Source organism: Coffea arabica, chromosome 3c (genome assembly GCF_036785885.1).
Source record: "Coffea arabica cultivar ET-39 chromosome 3c, Coffea Arabica ET-39 HiFi, whole genome shotgun sequence".
Taxonomy (NCBI): Eukaryota; Viridiplantae; Streptophyta; class Magnoliopsida; order Gentianales; family Rubiaceae; genus Coffea; species Coffea arabica.
In genome coordinates, this window is record NC_092314.1 from 2,963,546 (window position 1) to 2,979,673 (window position 16,128).

At 38.2% G+C, this 16,128-nt stretch overlaps 3 protein-coding genes and 2 long non-coding RNA genes across 5 annotated transcripts; 1 reads left to right on the forward strand and 4 right to left on the reverse strand.

Annotated features, from left to right (window-relative positions):
- Positions 1 to 1,075: 1,075 nt before the first annotated feature.
- On the reverse strand, positions 1,076 to 2,899 carry LOC140038017 (uncharacterized). The gene is made up of 3 exons (XR_011841828.1): positions 2,434 to 2,899; positions 1,578 to 1,746; positions 1,076 to 1,476 (listed from the first exon to the last, which is right to left on the reverse strand). It is a non-coding gene; the product is annotated as an uncharacterized lncRNA (long non-coding RNA).
- Positions 2,900 to 5,298: 2,399 nt separating this feature from the next.
- On the reverse strand, positions 5,299 to 7,949 carry LOC113734743 (primary amine oxidase 1-like). Its single transcript, XM_027261398.2, has 4 exons — positions 6,713 to 7,949; positions 6,525 to 6,638; positions 5,846 to 6,387; positions 5,299 to 5,610 (listed from the first exon to the last, which is right to left on the reverse strand). Exons 1-4 carry the CDS (start codon positions 7,838 to 7,840, stop codon positions 5,448 to 5,450), a joined length of 1,947 nt encoding a protein of 648 aa, XP_027117199.2. The 5' UTR covers positions 7,841 to 7,949; the 3' UTR covers positions 5,299 to 5,447.
- Positions 7,950 to 8,227: 278 nt separating this feature from the next.
- On the forward strand, positions 8,228 to 9,134 carry LOC140037522 (uncharacterized). Its single transcript, XR_011841449.1, has 2 exons — positions 8,228 to 8,290; positions 8,402 to 9,134. It is a non-coding gene; the product is annotated as an uncharacterized lncRNA (long non-coding RNA).
- LOC140037521 (amine oxidase [copper-containing] alpha 2, peroxisomal-like) lies at positions 8,576 to 11,584 on the reverse strand. The gene is made up of 5 exons (XM_072081841.1): positions 10,764 to 11,584; positions 9,985 to 10,369; positions 9,761 to 9,874; positions 9,017 to 9,555; positions 8,576 to 8,929 (listed from the first exon to the last, which is right to left on the reverse strand). Exons 1-5 carry the CDS (start codon positions 11,570 to 11,572, stop codon positions 8,701 to 8,703), a joined length of 2,076 nt encoding a protein of 691 aa, XP_071937942.1. The 5' UTR covers positions 11,573 to 11,584; the 3' UTR covers positions 8,576 to 8,700.
- A 1,013-nt stretch (positions 11,585 to 12,597) lies between these two features.
- On the reverse strand, positions 12,598 to 16,078 carry LOC113735361 (amine oxidase [copper-containing] alpha 2, peroxisomal-like). The gene is made up of 5 exons (XM_027262374.2): positions 15,273 to 16,078; positions 14,175 to 14,559; positions 13,977 to 14,090; positions 13,257 to 13,795; positions 12,598 to 13,171 (listed from the first exon to the last, which is right to left on the reverse strand). The coding sequence occupies exons 1-5, from the start codon at positions 16,052 to 16,054 to the stop codon at positions 12,931 to 12,933; spliced, it is 2,061 nt and encodes a 686-aa protein (XP_027118175.2). The 5' UTR covers positions 16,055 to 16,078; the 3' UTR covers positions 12,598 to 12,930.
- Between the last annotated feature and the right edge of the window lie 50 nt (positions 16,079 to 16,128).

Consider the following 16,128-nt stretch of genomic DNA (forward strand, 5'->3'; position numbering starts at 1 on the left):
TTTGTTGATACCAGTACATTGCTTAATTGCGACTCGCTTATTACTGTTCATGACTTTGAAAAGGTAGGTAAAAGGGGTGGAACTTTTAAACAGTTTCTTGCATTTCCTGCAGATACCCTGCAAATGCAAAGCTGCTATTGCTTCAACAGTGGGTTTCTTTCAAAGAAGTTTGCTGGCAGAAGCTCAAAACCACCGTGGATTCTTGTCCATTCGGGTGCCAAAGCACAATGTCTTTGTTTACAATTGGTCTGTTCCAAGCCATGTTTGCTTGGAAATTAGACTTGCATTCATAAGGTCATATGATACTGTTTATTAATTAGTTAGTCACCGTTGTTGCATCCAATCAAGAAAGTGACCGGAGGGCGCCTGAAACACAAGTTTAAGGTTTGCTTTGCTGGAATTCCCAATCAAGCACATAATCATAATTTCCAACTGTAGACACCATTCTAACCGCTAAATTAACTTCTTGCTGCCCTGTAATTATCTGCAAAACCAGGAAAATCTTGACCACGATCATGAGCTTAGAATTGCATTTACAGATAGGATTTCTAAATTTACCACCTCTTCCTGGAACACCAAGTTCTGTATGCCTTCAAGCAGGATTTCTATCTCGTGCGTTTAGCATTTAGACAATGAGACCGCTGTTTACAGTTAAAAATGCGTATCGGCCGATTTTAGTCCGACACACCCGTCTGATGTGGAACGGTACGCAACGCGACGGTTACCGATTCCGTAACGTCGAACCATGCACTTAACCCTGCCCTCCCTCCAAAAGAGGTTATAAAGAAAGAAGTTGTTCTTCTTTTCGCTTCACATGTTCACCACTTAATACGCAGTTCAAGAACTTGGATGGTGAAGGTGCTTATGATTAGATGTGAGTTTAGGCAAGATATTTGCTATTTATGAACAGTGCCCGGCTGTTGATCACTGAATTAAAATGGTCGGCCACTTAAAAGAAAGACGAGTAATTTTCTTGTTCCGTTTCTTATTGGCGGATTGTGATCGTCGCGGACCATGACTTGATGTAGTGCCTTGGGGTATTCTCACCCTTTTGTTTTACCAATTATTGCACGCTAAGGACAATTTCTTTTGGTTTCTATTAAAGACACCAGTCTTCACTTGATTGTATTTTCTAAAATTCTCATAGCCAACTCAAAGACAACTCAAATTCCCAGTTACAGCAGGACTTTCTTGCCGTATTCCATACTGAAAGACATGATTAAACAGCTGTTCGGTCCAATGCTGAGCTCAATTTGTACAGTTAAGACCACGTTGGCATTCTTTGCTGCATTTAAGCTGCTCAACTTTTCCAAGCGATTTCACTTTAAGTACCGGATTATGTCAAAGAAATTTGCAGACCTGAGCTCAAACCCACAGTTGATTGTGGGCATGATTGGAAAGTCTTCCTGGATCGGGACATGGTGAAGGCCTAGTATGTACCACAGTACAATGTCTTTGTTCTTTATCTCTCTATTCCTGCAAAAACTTAATAGGATGATTTAGTAATGCAACTAGTCTGACAACTAATAAACTACTCAAAGAAGGTTAGAAACGAAGCACTGCCTGAGGCTCCGTACAGCTAAGTTGTCATCTCCTCGGCTCTGATCAACGAATGTTCCTCCTGCCCATCTCTCAGATTTATTGTATGGTGTCACCCGGACGTCGTACTTTGCCAAACCAGTACGAATGCTTGGACAATCATCTTAGTTTTCTTGTTAGGATTCACTACTAACAGCTCCATTTTTTCTGCAACAATAACAATTCTGAACATTTCTTCTTATTTTTTCGCAACGATAACATTTCACTTGAGTGTTAAATGCAGTTAAGTCAAGTGGGGTTCCATTAATTGTACTTGAGCTCTATTTGAAGTAAAATATTCAAGTTTATCAAATGAAATAAAATTCGTTATGGAATGGCAAAATCGTTTAAAACATCTCTCACATTTCGCCAAATAAATTCTTTCATTCTTTACTTTAAAAATGATGACTTTTCATCCTTTACTTTAATATTCTTAGGGGCTGCTTGGTACAAGGGTTTGGGAATCAAGAATTGGAATCACCACCATATTTGTTGCTTGTTAAATAGGTATGGGTATTGAAAAACTGGAATGAATTCTAAAAACTTGGTGACTCTCCATTCCCGACCATATTGGGAGGTTTTGGTTGATTCCCATATTTGACTCATAAATAAAATATAAAAAACACACAACCACCAGAATACCGCCCCTTCTCCTTTCAACACCATCCCCAACCACCATCTTCCTCACCCCACTTCCACCAATACTCCTGCCACCTCCCCCCCCCCCCCAAAAAACTTCACTCACCCCTCCCCCACCAACACTCCAAATTTCCAGCAAAAAACAATCCAAATTTCCAGGGAAAAGAAATGCATACTTAGAAATTCATAGAATTCCAAAGGCTGAGAAAAACTAACCCAAAAAAGGGAAGGAATCGCGAGAAAAAAGGGAAAGATTGCCTGGAAATCACAAGAAAAAAGGGGAAGAAATCGCGAGAAAAAAGGGGAAGTTTCCTCATCATCTTCTTCTTCGTGATTGCCGCCATTGTTGCTTCTCTTTTCTTCTCCTGCTCGGCTTGTTTTTTCGATTTCAGACTTTTTGAGAACCAGACGGGGAAGGCCATTTATGTTCATTTAGTCTTGTTTCTTTTCTTCTGTAGTTGGCTCTGGTTTTTGTAGTGTTTGACCAAAGAAGAAGATGAAGATTGGCTCTGGTTCTTTTCTTCTGCTCTGGCGGCATGTGCAGCGAGGAAGAAAGAAAAAATAAATATTTTATTCTGATACCCAAGCCTAGAAAGTGTTTACCAAGCAATATATATTGGAATGATTACATAGGGCCATACCCATACTAATTATTTGTATATGATACCAATTCCAATTACAATTCCGGTTCATGAACCAAGCGCCCCCTTAGTTTTCTTGCTAGAATTCACTACTGACAGCTCTATTTTTTCCGCAATGACAACAATTCTGAACATTTTTTTTTTCCAACGATAACATTTCACTCGAGTGTCAGGTGCAGTTAAATCAAGTGGAGTTCCATTAATTGTACTTGAGCTCTATTTGAAGTAAAATATTCAAGTTTATCAAATGAAATAAAATTCATTATGAAATGAAAAAATCGTTTAAAACATCTCTCACATTTCGCTAAATAAATTCTTTCATCTTTTACTTTAAAAATGATAACTTTCCATCCCTTACATAATTAGATCGGTAAAATTTAGTGCGATTGCCATCGATGTTGGTACCTCACAATGCAGCATTGCTGTTCCGAATGGCTCCCAGGTGGAGGACTTGAAGAACACCAGGAATCAGAAGCTCACGAGGTCATATGTAACATTCAAAAGGGATATCCCTTCAGAATGTGGAGTAAGCAATCAACTGGCTCATGAATATGAAATGTTATCTGGAGCCACAATATTCAACATATAACGTTTGATGATGTAATTTTTATTATTTTTCAAATTTGTAGTATCATTTTTTTCAGATCTGTTCTTTGATACCTGTATATGTTTGATGATGTAATTTTTATTATTAGTGCAGATTTTAATGAAATTATGATATTTTATAACAAAAAAATATGTATATAAAACGTTTAATTGGTCGATTGGGCACAGGCCTAGTGGTATCCTCACAGAGGAGAATTGGAATTGAGGTGTTGATACAGGGAACACTGAATTGAAACTCGTCAAATGTTGGTAGGTCTGTTCAATTGATTCTGCTATTGATGCACGAATGGAAAGGCAGCAGAAGAGGCACTTGAAAACGGATCAAAAGGTTTACAATATTAGCTGACTAGTTTATTTCTCGTGTATTTACACGGATCATTTTGCATTCAATAGCACAACTTGAAATTGTAACATGAATTTTAAAAATCTAAATGCTCATTTAATAGATAAACTATTTTTTTGGCTCAATATTTTAAAAGAGTTTGAGAATGGAAAAAATAAAATTTTTCTTTCACGTTGGGCTAATGGCATTGAGTAATAGGCTAAAATTAAGGAATTAACCAACGGAAAAAAAAGTCAAATTTCAAAGCATTAACAAAAAAACATAGAACAAAATCCAATAATAGGAGCAAGGAAAAAAGAGTAATAGGAGTAATGATATGAAAGAAAATTCCAAGGGGAGAGATGGGTTGGTTGGTATAGAGATAGAGAAATATCAAATAAAATACAATAAATTTCGTAATGGCCTTGTCATTAATAATGGGACATAATGGGATTGAATTAATAATCAAGTCAAATAATAGGAGCAGGAAAATAGGAAAAAAAATGTGACTAATTATATATTTTCCTAATCACAATAAAAGAAAGAATCTTGTGATTGAGAAAGAGAATTAAAACCATGGATTGATTGATTGATTGATTGACTAATTGATTAAATAAGAGGACAAATATAATTGGCAAAAACATAGAAATGATAGGAAAAATGGTAATAAATAATTGGAATGATAGGAAAAATGAAAGTTTGCCTAAATTTTGATAATGATACTAAATGCTCAAGCCAATAATATGAATAGAGAATTAAAAAGGAAAGGTACGAGCTGATTGGGAAAAAAAATCAAGGCATAATTAATACAAATGCATATAAGGTAAGTAATTGATGATTGATTGAAATTTTCTATAAACAATAAAGTGAAAAAAAAAACTGTAAATTAAATGTTACCAAAAAAGAAAAAAAAATGAAATCTACCAAAAAAATATAAACAAACATAAAAATGTTTTTTGCCAAATGGCGAGGTGATAGGACGTTCTTCACTTTGTAGAACGTAGATATATCCAACTTATGATAGAGAATTAAACATTGTTTCATTTTATGTGTGTGATTTTTTTTATTTTTATTTTTTTTTAGTTTAAGTGGGAGGGCTCATGTCGGGACTTTTCACCTACACTACTTCCCTAACCACTCAACTCATTTACTTGGTAATTCAAATCAGTTTTGATTATGCTATTTTGTTGACTTAAGGACCTTCTACTTTTTTTTTTTTTAGTCTAAACCACGTTTGGGATGTGGGAATTATCCTTGCCTATTTTAGCGGGTCTGGGATTTTTTTTTTTTGTTGTTGTTGTACCAAGTGTGGAGTAATTACATGAATTTGGCATCTAAGTTGAAGAATAATGGGATACTGCAATTAGATTCTCATAGCACGAAGGCTTGTTCCAGTTCTTTGATAACTATTGTTGATAGTAGATGCTTAATTGCGACTTGCTTCTTGTGCCAAACATTCACATGATTTATAAGTATTTACTACAAATGCATATATTGAATGGTATCCGTCAATAGCGCAAGGAACTTTGATTTTCAATAATTCAAAAGTACTTGAAAAGTTATCTAATACCATGAGATTTCTATTCATGACTTTGAAAAGGTCGATAAAAGAAGGAACTTTGATTTCTTGCATTTCCTACAGGTACCCTACAAATACAAAACTACAATTGCTTTAACAGTGGATTTCTTTCAAAGAAGTTTGCTGGCCGAAGCTCAAAACCACCGTGGATTCTTGGCATAACTGGAAAATCTTCCTGGCAGGGAATGTGGTGGAATCCAATCGTGTGCCAAAGCACAATGTCTTTGTTTACAATTGGTCTATTCCTGCAGGGTAACACAAATGAGAAAATAGCTAGCCATGCATTAGATTCATTGACGCAAAAAAGTACAGATTCTTCAGGACAGATTTTGCAATATATTGACTTGAACTTGCTACGAGAAGGTAAATAAATTCAATAACAAGGTTTTCCGTTGGAAAGTTAAAGCAGAGAAAAGATGCGATGCTGATTAATGTCTTCAAGAAATGAATGTAAAGAAAATGATCGTGTTCCAAAATTACCTCCGCGTCCAAACTGCTAGCCCGTCATCTCCCTGGCTTCTATCAGCATAAAACCCGCCAGCCCATCTTTCTGATTTGTTATAGCTAGTTACCCACACTTGATACTTAGTATAGGCCGCCCGAATCTGTGGATAATCATCATCAGCTAGCAGAGAAATGGCTGGCTGGCTGGGGATCAGCCGATAACCTACATGATTTCCAATCTTTGTTCTGTTATTAGGATTGACAAATAGCAGTTCAGCAGGTTCCCAACCTAGTTGAATCCTAGCATCAGTTTCCGTTTTAACTGTTTCTTTGACTACTTCCCAGTAACTCTTCCTTAGTGAAAAGTGCTCGTCCTTCACCCTTTTGGTTCTTAATTTTGCTTTCATGAAGGAATTGTTGATACTATCGACGTCAAGGTCAAGATAGTATGTCAAGAAATGATCATGGTAGTTACCCACAGTATTTTCAGCCACCAGGGTCCCATAAATATCCTCAGTTATCTGGTGACTAAAGATGTAGGGCACTGGCTTCATTTCCAGCACGCCTGTAAGACTGACCTGAAATCAAGGTAAATAATATTGGCAGAAATTAGTTGCATTCATAAGGTGCGTTATGACTCTGCATATTAATTAGTCACAATTCCAATCAAGAAAGTGACTGGAGTGGGCCGAAACAAAAATCTAAGGTTGCTTACCCCAACTTTGAGGGACCCAGATTGCTGGAATTCCCAATCAAGCACATAATCATAATTTCCAACTGTTGACACCATTCTAACCACCAAATTAATTTCTTGTTGCCCTGTAATTATCTGCAAAATTAAGAAAATCTTGAACATAATTGTGAGCTTAGAGTTGTATTTACTACTGGGATTTCTAAATTTACCACTCTTCCTGGAACACCAAGTTCTGTATGCCTCCAAGCAGGATTTCCTTTGTCTTGCTCAAAAATGCAGATGGCTCTAGGGATTGAATGTGCCTTTCCATCAACCCCTGCCAAGTATCCATCCATATATATGGCATTTCCTGGACAATCAATCAGTGGAACAAGAGTGTTGGCAGAGTGGCCAAAGCCAAATTCACCAACGTCCATGAAAGTCCTGTAATACCATTCAGTGGTAGGATCCATGTATGGAACAAATGTCTCTGACACATGGCCTCTATAGAGAACATGCCTGAACTTGTTTCTTCCAGCATCGAAAACAGAAGCTGTTGATATAATTAGTCCAGCCCGAGCATCAAATGCTACATGGAATTTCCAGTTTGCCCAACGGACTACATTCCCGGTGATAGTGGCATTTGTGCGTGTATCATTACAGGTGCCAGGCTTGGGTCTCTGACCTGACGATTGGAAATCACTACCTTCAGCTCTGGGGAGCAATGATTTTTTTCTGTCAACAAACTCAATAATTTTCATCGATTCGACATCGACAAGTATGCTCATTCCTGAAATGGGCCGTGCCCAAATGTTAGTAGTTCCACCGCGGTAGAAGCATGAAAGCCTAAGAAGTCTTCTAGTTACAATCTCACCAAACCAGCCTGTGGTTAATGGCAAACATGTTACTTCTGACACATTTAGTCCCCTTTTTAAGATTGAGTCTTGAAAATGAGGATCCTTGGATGGTAGTCTGCTGGCCTGGAAAAATTCCTCACTGGCAAATGGAGGGTAACCTTGGCCAGTGTAGACTTGGTCACACAAAATTGAACTAGTTGATAAATCTACAATCAGGTCATGAGTCTTGCTGCTAGCGCGAACCACGACCCTGGCTCGACGATAAGGAAAAGATTCATCTTTCTTATGGGAAGACAACCACTTGAGGACATGATCTTTCTCTGGTTCTTCAAGGTCAACAAAATGAAAGGTTAAATTAGGAATGGAACCAAGGTGAGACTTATGAACTATAAGCTTAATTTGGTTGATCTCAGTTGGGCTGAGGGGATCTAGGGGGTGACATATGCTTGGCCAGGATAAGGAAATCAAGATAAAGGCAAAAACTGGAAGTAGTGCAGTCATCGGATATGCTTTGTCTCCAAATTTGGTGTAAAACTGGTGCTTGCAGATCCAACTACTGTTTGCAGATAAATAATAGGGGATAGATTCTTCTTCATACCATTGAAATTAATACTTTACATGATTGAGTGATCGTGTTATTCGTCTATTTTTCTCATGAAGGATATCCCAAGTAGTCTTGGTACGCCATGTTACATTATGACGCATGCCTTACTAAGCAAGCAATGTACCATCAATTGCGATTAATGTGGAATAGAAAAATAGCAAAAAGTTCTTTTCTTGCGTTCAGGGTAAGTTCTTTTCTTGTTTTCAGGGCCAAGAATACTCGATTTTCTCTGCTTTTCTGGTTATAAAGGAAAAAGTTGTTCTTCTTTTCACTTCACAGGTTCATCACTTAACACGCAGGTCAAGAACTTGAATGGTGAAGGTGCATATGATCAGATGTGAGTTTAGGTAAGACATTTGCTAATTATGAACGGTACCTAGCTGTTGATCACTGAATTAAATGGGTCAACCACTTAAAACAAAGACGCGTAATTGCCTTGTTCCTTTTCTTATTGTCAGATTTTGATCGTTGCGGTCCATGCGGACCATGACTTGACGTAGTGCCTTCGGGTATTCTCAACCTTTTGTTTCACCAATTATTGCACGCTAAGGACCATTTCTTTTGATTTCTATTATGTCTTCACGTGATTGCACTTTCTAAAATTCTCACAGCCAACTCAAATACAAGGAGAGTCCCAAATTTCCAGTTACAGCTGGACTTTATTGCCATATTCCACAATGAAAGACACGATTAAACAGCTCCAGTTCAATGCTGAATTAAGCAAATATGAGAGAAACTACTAGATCATGGGCTGAGCTCAATTTGTACAGTTAAAACCATGTTGGCATTCTTTGCTGCATTTAAGCTGCTCAACTTTTCCAAGCGATTTCACTTTAAGTACTGGATTATGCTCAAAGAAATTTGCAGGCCTGAGCTCAAACCCGTTGTTGACAGTGGGCATGATTGGAAAGTCTTCCTGGATTGGGACATGGTGAAGGCCTAGTGTATACCACAGTACAATGTCCTTGTTCTCAATTTCTCTATTCCTGCAAAAACTTAATAGGATGATCTAGTTATGCAACTAATCTGACAGTTAATAAACTACTCGAAGAAAGTCAGAAGTAAAGCATTACCTGAGGCTCCATACAGCTAAGGTGTCATCTCCTTGGCTCTGATCAACGAATGTTCCTCCTGCCCATTTCTCAGATTTATTGTATGGTGTCACCCAGACGTTGTACTTTGCGAAACCAGCACGAATGCTTGGGTAATCGTCATTTGTCAATAGATTATGTACAAATGATCCAGGAAGCAAACGATATCCCACGTAGTTCCCCACCTTAGTTTTCTTGTTAGGATTCACGACTAACAGCTCTGCTGCACCTGAGCCCAGATTAATCCTTGCATCAGACTCAGTTTTAGCAGTTTCACTAACTGCTGTCCAGTAACTCCTCCTAGGAGACCTCTTGTCCGTCACACGTCTTGTTTGCAACTTTGTCTTGATAAACGAATTATCATAACCATCCACATCTAGGTCAAGATGGAAATTCAGGAAATGATCGTGATAAGTTCCAACAGTATTTTGTGATACTAATGTGCCATAAACTTCGTCCCTTATCTGGTCCTTGTGGATGTATGTTGATGCTTTTATCTCGAGCAATCCTGACAATCCAATCTGTCCAGATAAAGCATTGGATCAGAACATATAAAAGAATTCCTGCAGACTGCTTGGTGCTTCAAGAGTGATCTTTTAGCACATTTCTGGTAGCTAGATTCAGAACTACTTTGTACCAAAAGAGAAAAGGTAAAAGGATTTCTGACTAACGTTGGAATACTGTAATTTAATATCAAATGTGCTCTTTCTAAGTCTCATGACTTACATTGACTTTAATTGAGCCAGCTTGCCTGAATTCCCAGTCAACAATGTAGTCATAGTTGCCTATAATTGACACCATTCTCACCACCAAGCTCACATCAGGTCTAACCTCTGTATACTGCAGAATGATCCCATTTTCAGTCAATTATGCAAGTCTTTAGCAAGGATAGTAGAGCACATGTAGCTTTCTGAATTGGAGAGAACATTCACATGAGAGAATCTGCTTACCACTTTGCCTGGAATGGCAGTTTCAGTATGGCGCCACAGTACATCTCCTCCATAACGTTCAAAAACACAGATTACGTTATGAATTTTTGTGGGAGTTCCATTCTGTGAAATGTAGTAGCCATCAAGGAATGCTGCATTTTCAGGACAGTCTTTGGATGGAAAAAGTGATGTTGCACATAGACCAAACCCAAATTCACCGGCATCAAAATATGTCCTATAGTACCATTCTTCAGTAATGTCCATATATGGCACAAAGAGCTCTGAGACGAACCCTCTATACAGCACATCACGATATGCATCTTTATCATGGTCACGTACTGAAGCCAGTGATATAATTGGACCTACTCGCATGTCAAAAGCTAGATGGAATTTCCAGTCGGCCCATCTAGCATGAGATGAAATGTTATTTGTCAGAGCATAGATATTGTGGAATCTATATGTTTGCGGATCATAACTATCAAGTTCAATGAGCATGCATGAGGATTTGAGCCGGTGCAACTAATTGAAGGAAATCTATGAATTCACGGAAATGAATATCAAAACTACAGCAAATCCCTAGGATTTTTCACTCAAAATCAACAAGAAATCTCCTGCAGATCATGTTATGCAGACCTTCCTTTAATTTCTCTTTCTGCAGGTTAAAATGATCTATAAAAAGAGTTATGGCTGACTACTATTATCAGTTTCTACCTGTCAGTGTGAAAAATTTTAATTATTTCTCGATGTTAACATTCTTAATCCTAAACTTGCTGCTACTTTTTCAAGGAATGGAACCATACCTAACAATATGTCCATCAATGGTAAAACTTGGACCATGTGGCTGCAACATTGTTATTGGTTTTATAGGTGAACTAACAGGCTGCTTCTGCTTCACTTCTCTGTAATCTGTCCCATCAGCTTTTGGTACTGGAACAATCGCTCTATCCTGATACCCCGTAATCTTCATTTGATCAAGATCAACAGTGACTGTAATACCCTCTATAGGTCTCATGTACAGATTAATTGTGCCATCCAAATAATAACACGTAACTCTGATAATTCTTTTAGTCTTTTTATCTCCAAACCATCCAATTGTGTAGCTTTGGCATACAACCTCTTCTTTCTTGAGCCCTCTCTTCTCAATTGATTTTATAAATGGTGAATAACTAAATGGTAATTTGTTGGCAGCAGTTTGCTCATCGAGAGTCAGCAAAGGGTAGCCATGCCCATCATGCACCTTGTTGGAGATGATTGCAGAAGCTGTCAAGTCAACAATGATTTCGTGGTTTTGTTGGTTAATTCGTGCAAGAACAAAGGCTTGGCGAGGTGGGACTTTTGCATTGTCATCTATCCATGCTAGGACAATTGGTTTATCTGGCTCAGCCAAGCCGACATAATGGTAGCTAAGATTGTGGCAGCTGGTTGAGCAAATTGTGCTCTTCAGTATTGTATGGACCTGTGTGAGCTCAGTTGTTGAAAGGGCATCTAGTGGGTGCAATTGATGGCTAGAAATCAGGGAATGAGTGTAGAAAATGCAGATCAAGAAGAGGAGAACATTGAGGCCTGAAGACATTGGTGCTGCTTTAAGTTGGAAAATGAATGCCATCATCTCTACCAACCTAAAACCATATATATAATCTGCCGCATTCATTTTTCAGTTGATATGTCATTGATCTATGCTCGTTTTTTATTGGTGCCAGTGGATTTGAAATCTATCATTGATGACAGTGTGAAGATTAGGTGATAAGGTCCAGGACCCAATTAGGCTTCAGTAGTCAAATTCAGAATCAAGCTTAGATGGCTCTTTGGCAACTCTACAAAGCACGAGGCAAATTTCAACACATGACAAAATGATCAACCAATTACTTGGAGAACAGAAGATATTTTTAAGTTACAAACTCAAGAGTAAATTGTTTGAATGGTGCTGGTATCTCATTATAACTGCAACATGTATGCTAAACAAAAATCAAGATCAGCTGCGGCTACTTGAGTGATCACATGATAGGCATTATACATTAGTATCCTTCATGCGGTCAACAATAACTGCAACTAAGGAAAATGGGAAAAAATCAGTAAATGTACGTAAATTACACTTGGAACTTAGTAGATGTTTGCAGTTTTCTAAAGTTGTGCGAACTCTGAATGCTATCCGTATAGAACAAAACTTAATAGGGAGTCAAAACAATGTAAAAGAACTTTTATGCACGTACAGCTTCAATTGAAAATGTTATATCCACTTTTCACTCTCACTCCGCTACAAGTATGTTGTTGGAAGATTTTTTTTTCAGGCTACTGGAAAGGAAGGAATTATCTGGACCACTGCACTTGAGGTAGCCACCGAATGCCCCACAAAAAAATGTTGAGCAGAGCAAGGAACCGGAAAAAAAAAAGAAAAAAGAAAAAAGGATGCACTGAATAGAAGAAAACAGGTTTGGTGCGCGAAGAGGGTGATTGCAAGCTTAGAAGGAATATAGATTCAACAAACAAAGAAACCAGGAAGCTGCCACCATTTACCAGTGATAACGCTCCTTTCATGGAATACGTCGTTTGTCTTACGATTGCAGTTTGTCAGCCAAAATCATCATTAAAGTTGCACGTCCTGTGATAATGGTTCCTTTATTGGAATACTTCAAATGCATTATAAACCAACCTGGGATTAATCCAAGGCGTGCTAGCAATTTTTATAGGAATATACTGAATCTATCACTTGGATTCAAAATGACTGAACAAGGGATCCTACTTGGAGATTATCTTAATCTATATCTTGTGTCCTTGAAGTTGTACCATCCTCGTTTATTTCTGATCAAGGCACTGCCTTTATTTCATTGTACATTCTAAAACTTCTCAAAATGTTTGAGCTATCACTCAAGTTCAACTTACAGCTGAATCCAGTTCGTTCCACTCAAAGAAATTATCAGCACCTTAGCAGTTCTTTGCTAAAGTGAACCAATATGAGAAACCATCAAACTATGCAAGGGGATCAATATCTGCAGTTAAATTGTGTCGGCATTCCTTGCAGCATTTAAGCCACTTGACTTTTGCAAGCTGTTTTACTTTGAGTACAGGGTTATGCTCAAAGAAATTTGTAGGCCTGAGCTCAAATCCATTGTTAATAGTGGGCATGACTGGAAAATCTTCCTGGTAAGGTACATGGTGAAAGCCTAGTGTATACCATATTACAATGTCCTTGTTCTCTATTTCTCTATTCCTGCAAAAACTTAATATGATGATTTAGTTATGCAATTAATTTATTAGTCCATAAGGAACTCAAAAAAGTTGAAACGCAACAGTACCTGAGGCTCCATACAGCTAAGTTGTCATCTCCTCGGCTTTGATCAGCATATGTTCCTCCTGCCCATTTCTCTGATTTATTGTATGGTGTCACCCAAACATTGTACTTAGTGAAACCAGCACGAACTTCTGGGTAATCATCATCAGATAGTAAGGTATTAACAACTGATCCAGGAAGCAACCGGTATCCCACGTAGTTCCCCATCTCAGTTTTCTTATTAGGATTCACTACTAACAGCTCTGCTGCACCTGAGCCAAGATTAATCCTTGCATCAGACTCGGTCTTAGAAGTTTCACTAACCACTGTCCAGTAACTCCTCCTGGGAGACCTCTTGTCCATCACAGCTGTTGTTTGTAATTTTGTCTTCACAAAGGAATTAGCAGGATTATCCACATCTAGGTCAAGATGGAAATTCAGGAAATGATCATGATATGATCCTAATGTGTTTTCTGCTAACAGTGTGCCATAAACTTCCTCCCCTATCTGATCCTTGTACGTGTATGCTGCTGCCCTCACCTCTAGCAATCCCGTTAGTCCAATCTGTCAAAACAATATCAAATAACTTGTAAAGAGTTCACGCAACGGACCAAATGGTCAGTGCATCATTAAATTTTTTTTTTTTTTTCACATTGACTGTACAACTAGAGGAAGAGTTCTGATGCAAGTTCTAGCCATTAAAAACTTGATGTGCTAAGTGCTCTTTTTAAATTCTGTAACTTACATTAACTTTAATAGTGCCAGTTTGTCTGAATTCCCAATCAACAATGTAGTCATAGTTGCCAACAGCTGACACCATTCTCACTATCAGGCTCACCTCTGGTCTAACCTCTGTAAACTGCAGAACCCAGTTTGCGGTCAACTGGTAAAACACAAGTAGCTTTTGAAATGGATAGAATAATCACATTGGAAAATTACTCACAACTTTTCCTGGAATTGCGCCCTCAGTGTGCCGCCATAGTATATCTCCGGCATAACGCTCAAAGATACAGATTATGTTGGGAAGTTTTCTTGGTGTTCCATCCTGTGACATGGAGTAGCCATCAAAGAATACTGCATTTTCAGGACAGTCTGACGATGGTAAAAGAGGTGCTGCACATAGACCGAACCCATATTCACCAGAATCAAAATATGTCCTATAGTACCATTCTTCAGTCAGGTCCATATATGGTACAAATAGCTCGGAGATGAATCCTCTATACATCACGCTACGAGATTCATCCTTCTCAAGATCATATATTGAAGCCAATGATAAGATTGGACCAACTCGCATGTCAAAATCTAGATGGAATTTCCAATCAGCCCAACTAATATTCACCACAGAAATTTAAAATGTTATTCATCGTTAGCAAATCCTAAATCATTATGAACCATTCAGTAATTACAAGAATTCATACCACTAAGACTAATATGAAGTTCAATGAGCAGATATGAAATCCTGCGTGAGTGCAACTCAATCGAAGGAAAAGCAGTATTTTCATGGACAGACTATCCAAAGTATAACAAAAATCAAGGACTTGTTAGTTGTTATACTAAAATCATTAGAACATGACTTTTACAGAAAAGTTACGGTGACCTTCACCTTCCTCTCCTATTTTGAGTAACATGACATCTATGCTATGATTAACACTAACATTCTACGAGTCATTATGTATGTGAGGTGCAAGGGGTAGGGGGACAGTGGGAATGAACATGCTCGGCAAATTGTCTTTTCTATAATTTTATTCTGTGCTAGCGTTTTCAATCCTGAACTTGCTGCAACATTTTCAATGAATGGTAAGCATACCAAACTGTATTTCCATATACAGTGAAAATTAAATTTTCTTAAGTTAAGTAAAATATCATCTACATTATCACTGAGATACAAGTTATGATTAGTTTCCACTGTGTGTGCGTGTTTGCTGTGGCCTTGGGGAAATGGTCAGGTGGAGTACGTGATGTTCTAACAAAAAATGCAATTGTTTCATATGCTAATGATGTTAATAACTCGCTGCTACTCTTTTAAGTAAGGTAAGCATACCTCACCACATGTCCTTCTATGTTAAAACTTGGACCATGTGGCTGCAACATTGTTATTGGTTTTATAGGTGAACCAACAGGCTGCTTCTGCTTCACTTCTCTGTAATCTGTCCCCTCAGCTTTTGGCACTGGAACAATCAACCTGTCTCTGTAACCAATAATCTTCATCTCATCCAGATCAACAGTCAAGGTAATCCCCTCTATAGGTCTCATATACAAATTTATTGTGCCATCCAAATAGTAACACATTTCTCTGACAATCCTTTTAGTCTTTTGCTCTCCAAACCATCCAATGGTGAAGCTTTGACATATAACTTCTTCTAACTTGAGCCCCCTTTTCTTAATCGATGCTATGAAAGGTGCATAAGTTAGTGGCAACCGGTTAGCAGCAGTTTGTTCAGCAAAGTTCAGCAAAGGGTAGCCATGGCCATCATGGACCTTGTTAGAGATAATTGCAGAAGCATTCAAATCAACTATGAGTTCATGGTTCTTAAAGTTAATTCTTGCAAGAACAAAGGCTTGCCGAGGTGGAACTTTTGTGGAGTCTTTGTCAGACAGCCATGAGAGGACGATTGGTTTATCTGGCTCATGTAAGCCAACATAGTGGAAGCTAAGACTTTGGCAGCTGGTTGAGCATATTGAGTTGTTCACTATAGTTTGGACTTGAGTGAGCTCAGATGCAGTGAGGGAATCTAATGGATGGATTCCATGATCTGAGCTAAGACAAAGAGCGGAGAAGATGCATAGGAAGATGAGCACATGAGTCAAAAGAGTTGAATACATTGGTGCTGGCACGGAACCGAGTGGCAAAACCAAGGCCATCATATCTTGGCAAAGAATTGGTTCTCCTTTTTTGA

Coding starts and splice junctions, on each gene's coding strand:
- LOC113735361 (XM_027262374.2), bottom strand. CDS start 16,054: ATGTATTCAACTCTTTTGACTCATGTGCTCATCTTCCTATGCATCTTC. Junction 13,796..13,976: donor CTGGCACTATTAAAGTTAAT/GTAAGTTACAGA, acceptor TTGTTTTGACAG/ATTGGACTAACGGGATTGCT. Junction 13,172..13,256: donor TTAGCTGTATGGAGCCTCAG/GTACTGTTGCGT, acceptor AAGTTTTTGCAG/GAATAGAGAAATAGAGAACA.
- LOC113734743 (XM_027261398.2), bottom strand. CDS start 7,840: ATGACTGCACTACTTCCAGTTTTTGCCTTTATCTTGATTTCCTTATCC. Junction 6,639..6,712: donor TTGGTGTTCCAGGAAGAGTG/GTAAATTTAGAA, acceptor TTAATTTTGCAG/ATAATTACAGGGCAACAAGA. Junction 6,388..6,524: donor CTGGGTCCCTCAAAGTTGGG/GTAAGCAACCTT, acceptor CCTTGATTTCAG/GTCAGTCTTACAGGCGTGCT.
- LOC140037521 (XM_072081841.1), bottom strand. CDS start 11,572: ATGATGGCATTCATTTTCCAACTTAAAGCAGCACCAATGTCTTCAGGC. Junction 10,370..10,763: donor ATTGATGGACATATTGTTAG/GTATGGTTCCAT, acceptor ATCTCATGCTAG/ATGGGCCGACTGGAAATTCC. Junction 9,556..9,760: donor CTGGCTCAATTAAAGTCAAT/GTAAGTCATGAG, acceptor TTATCTGGACAG/ATTGGATTGTCAGGATTGCT.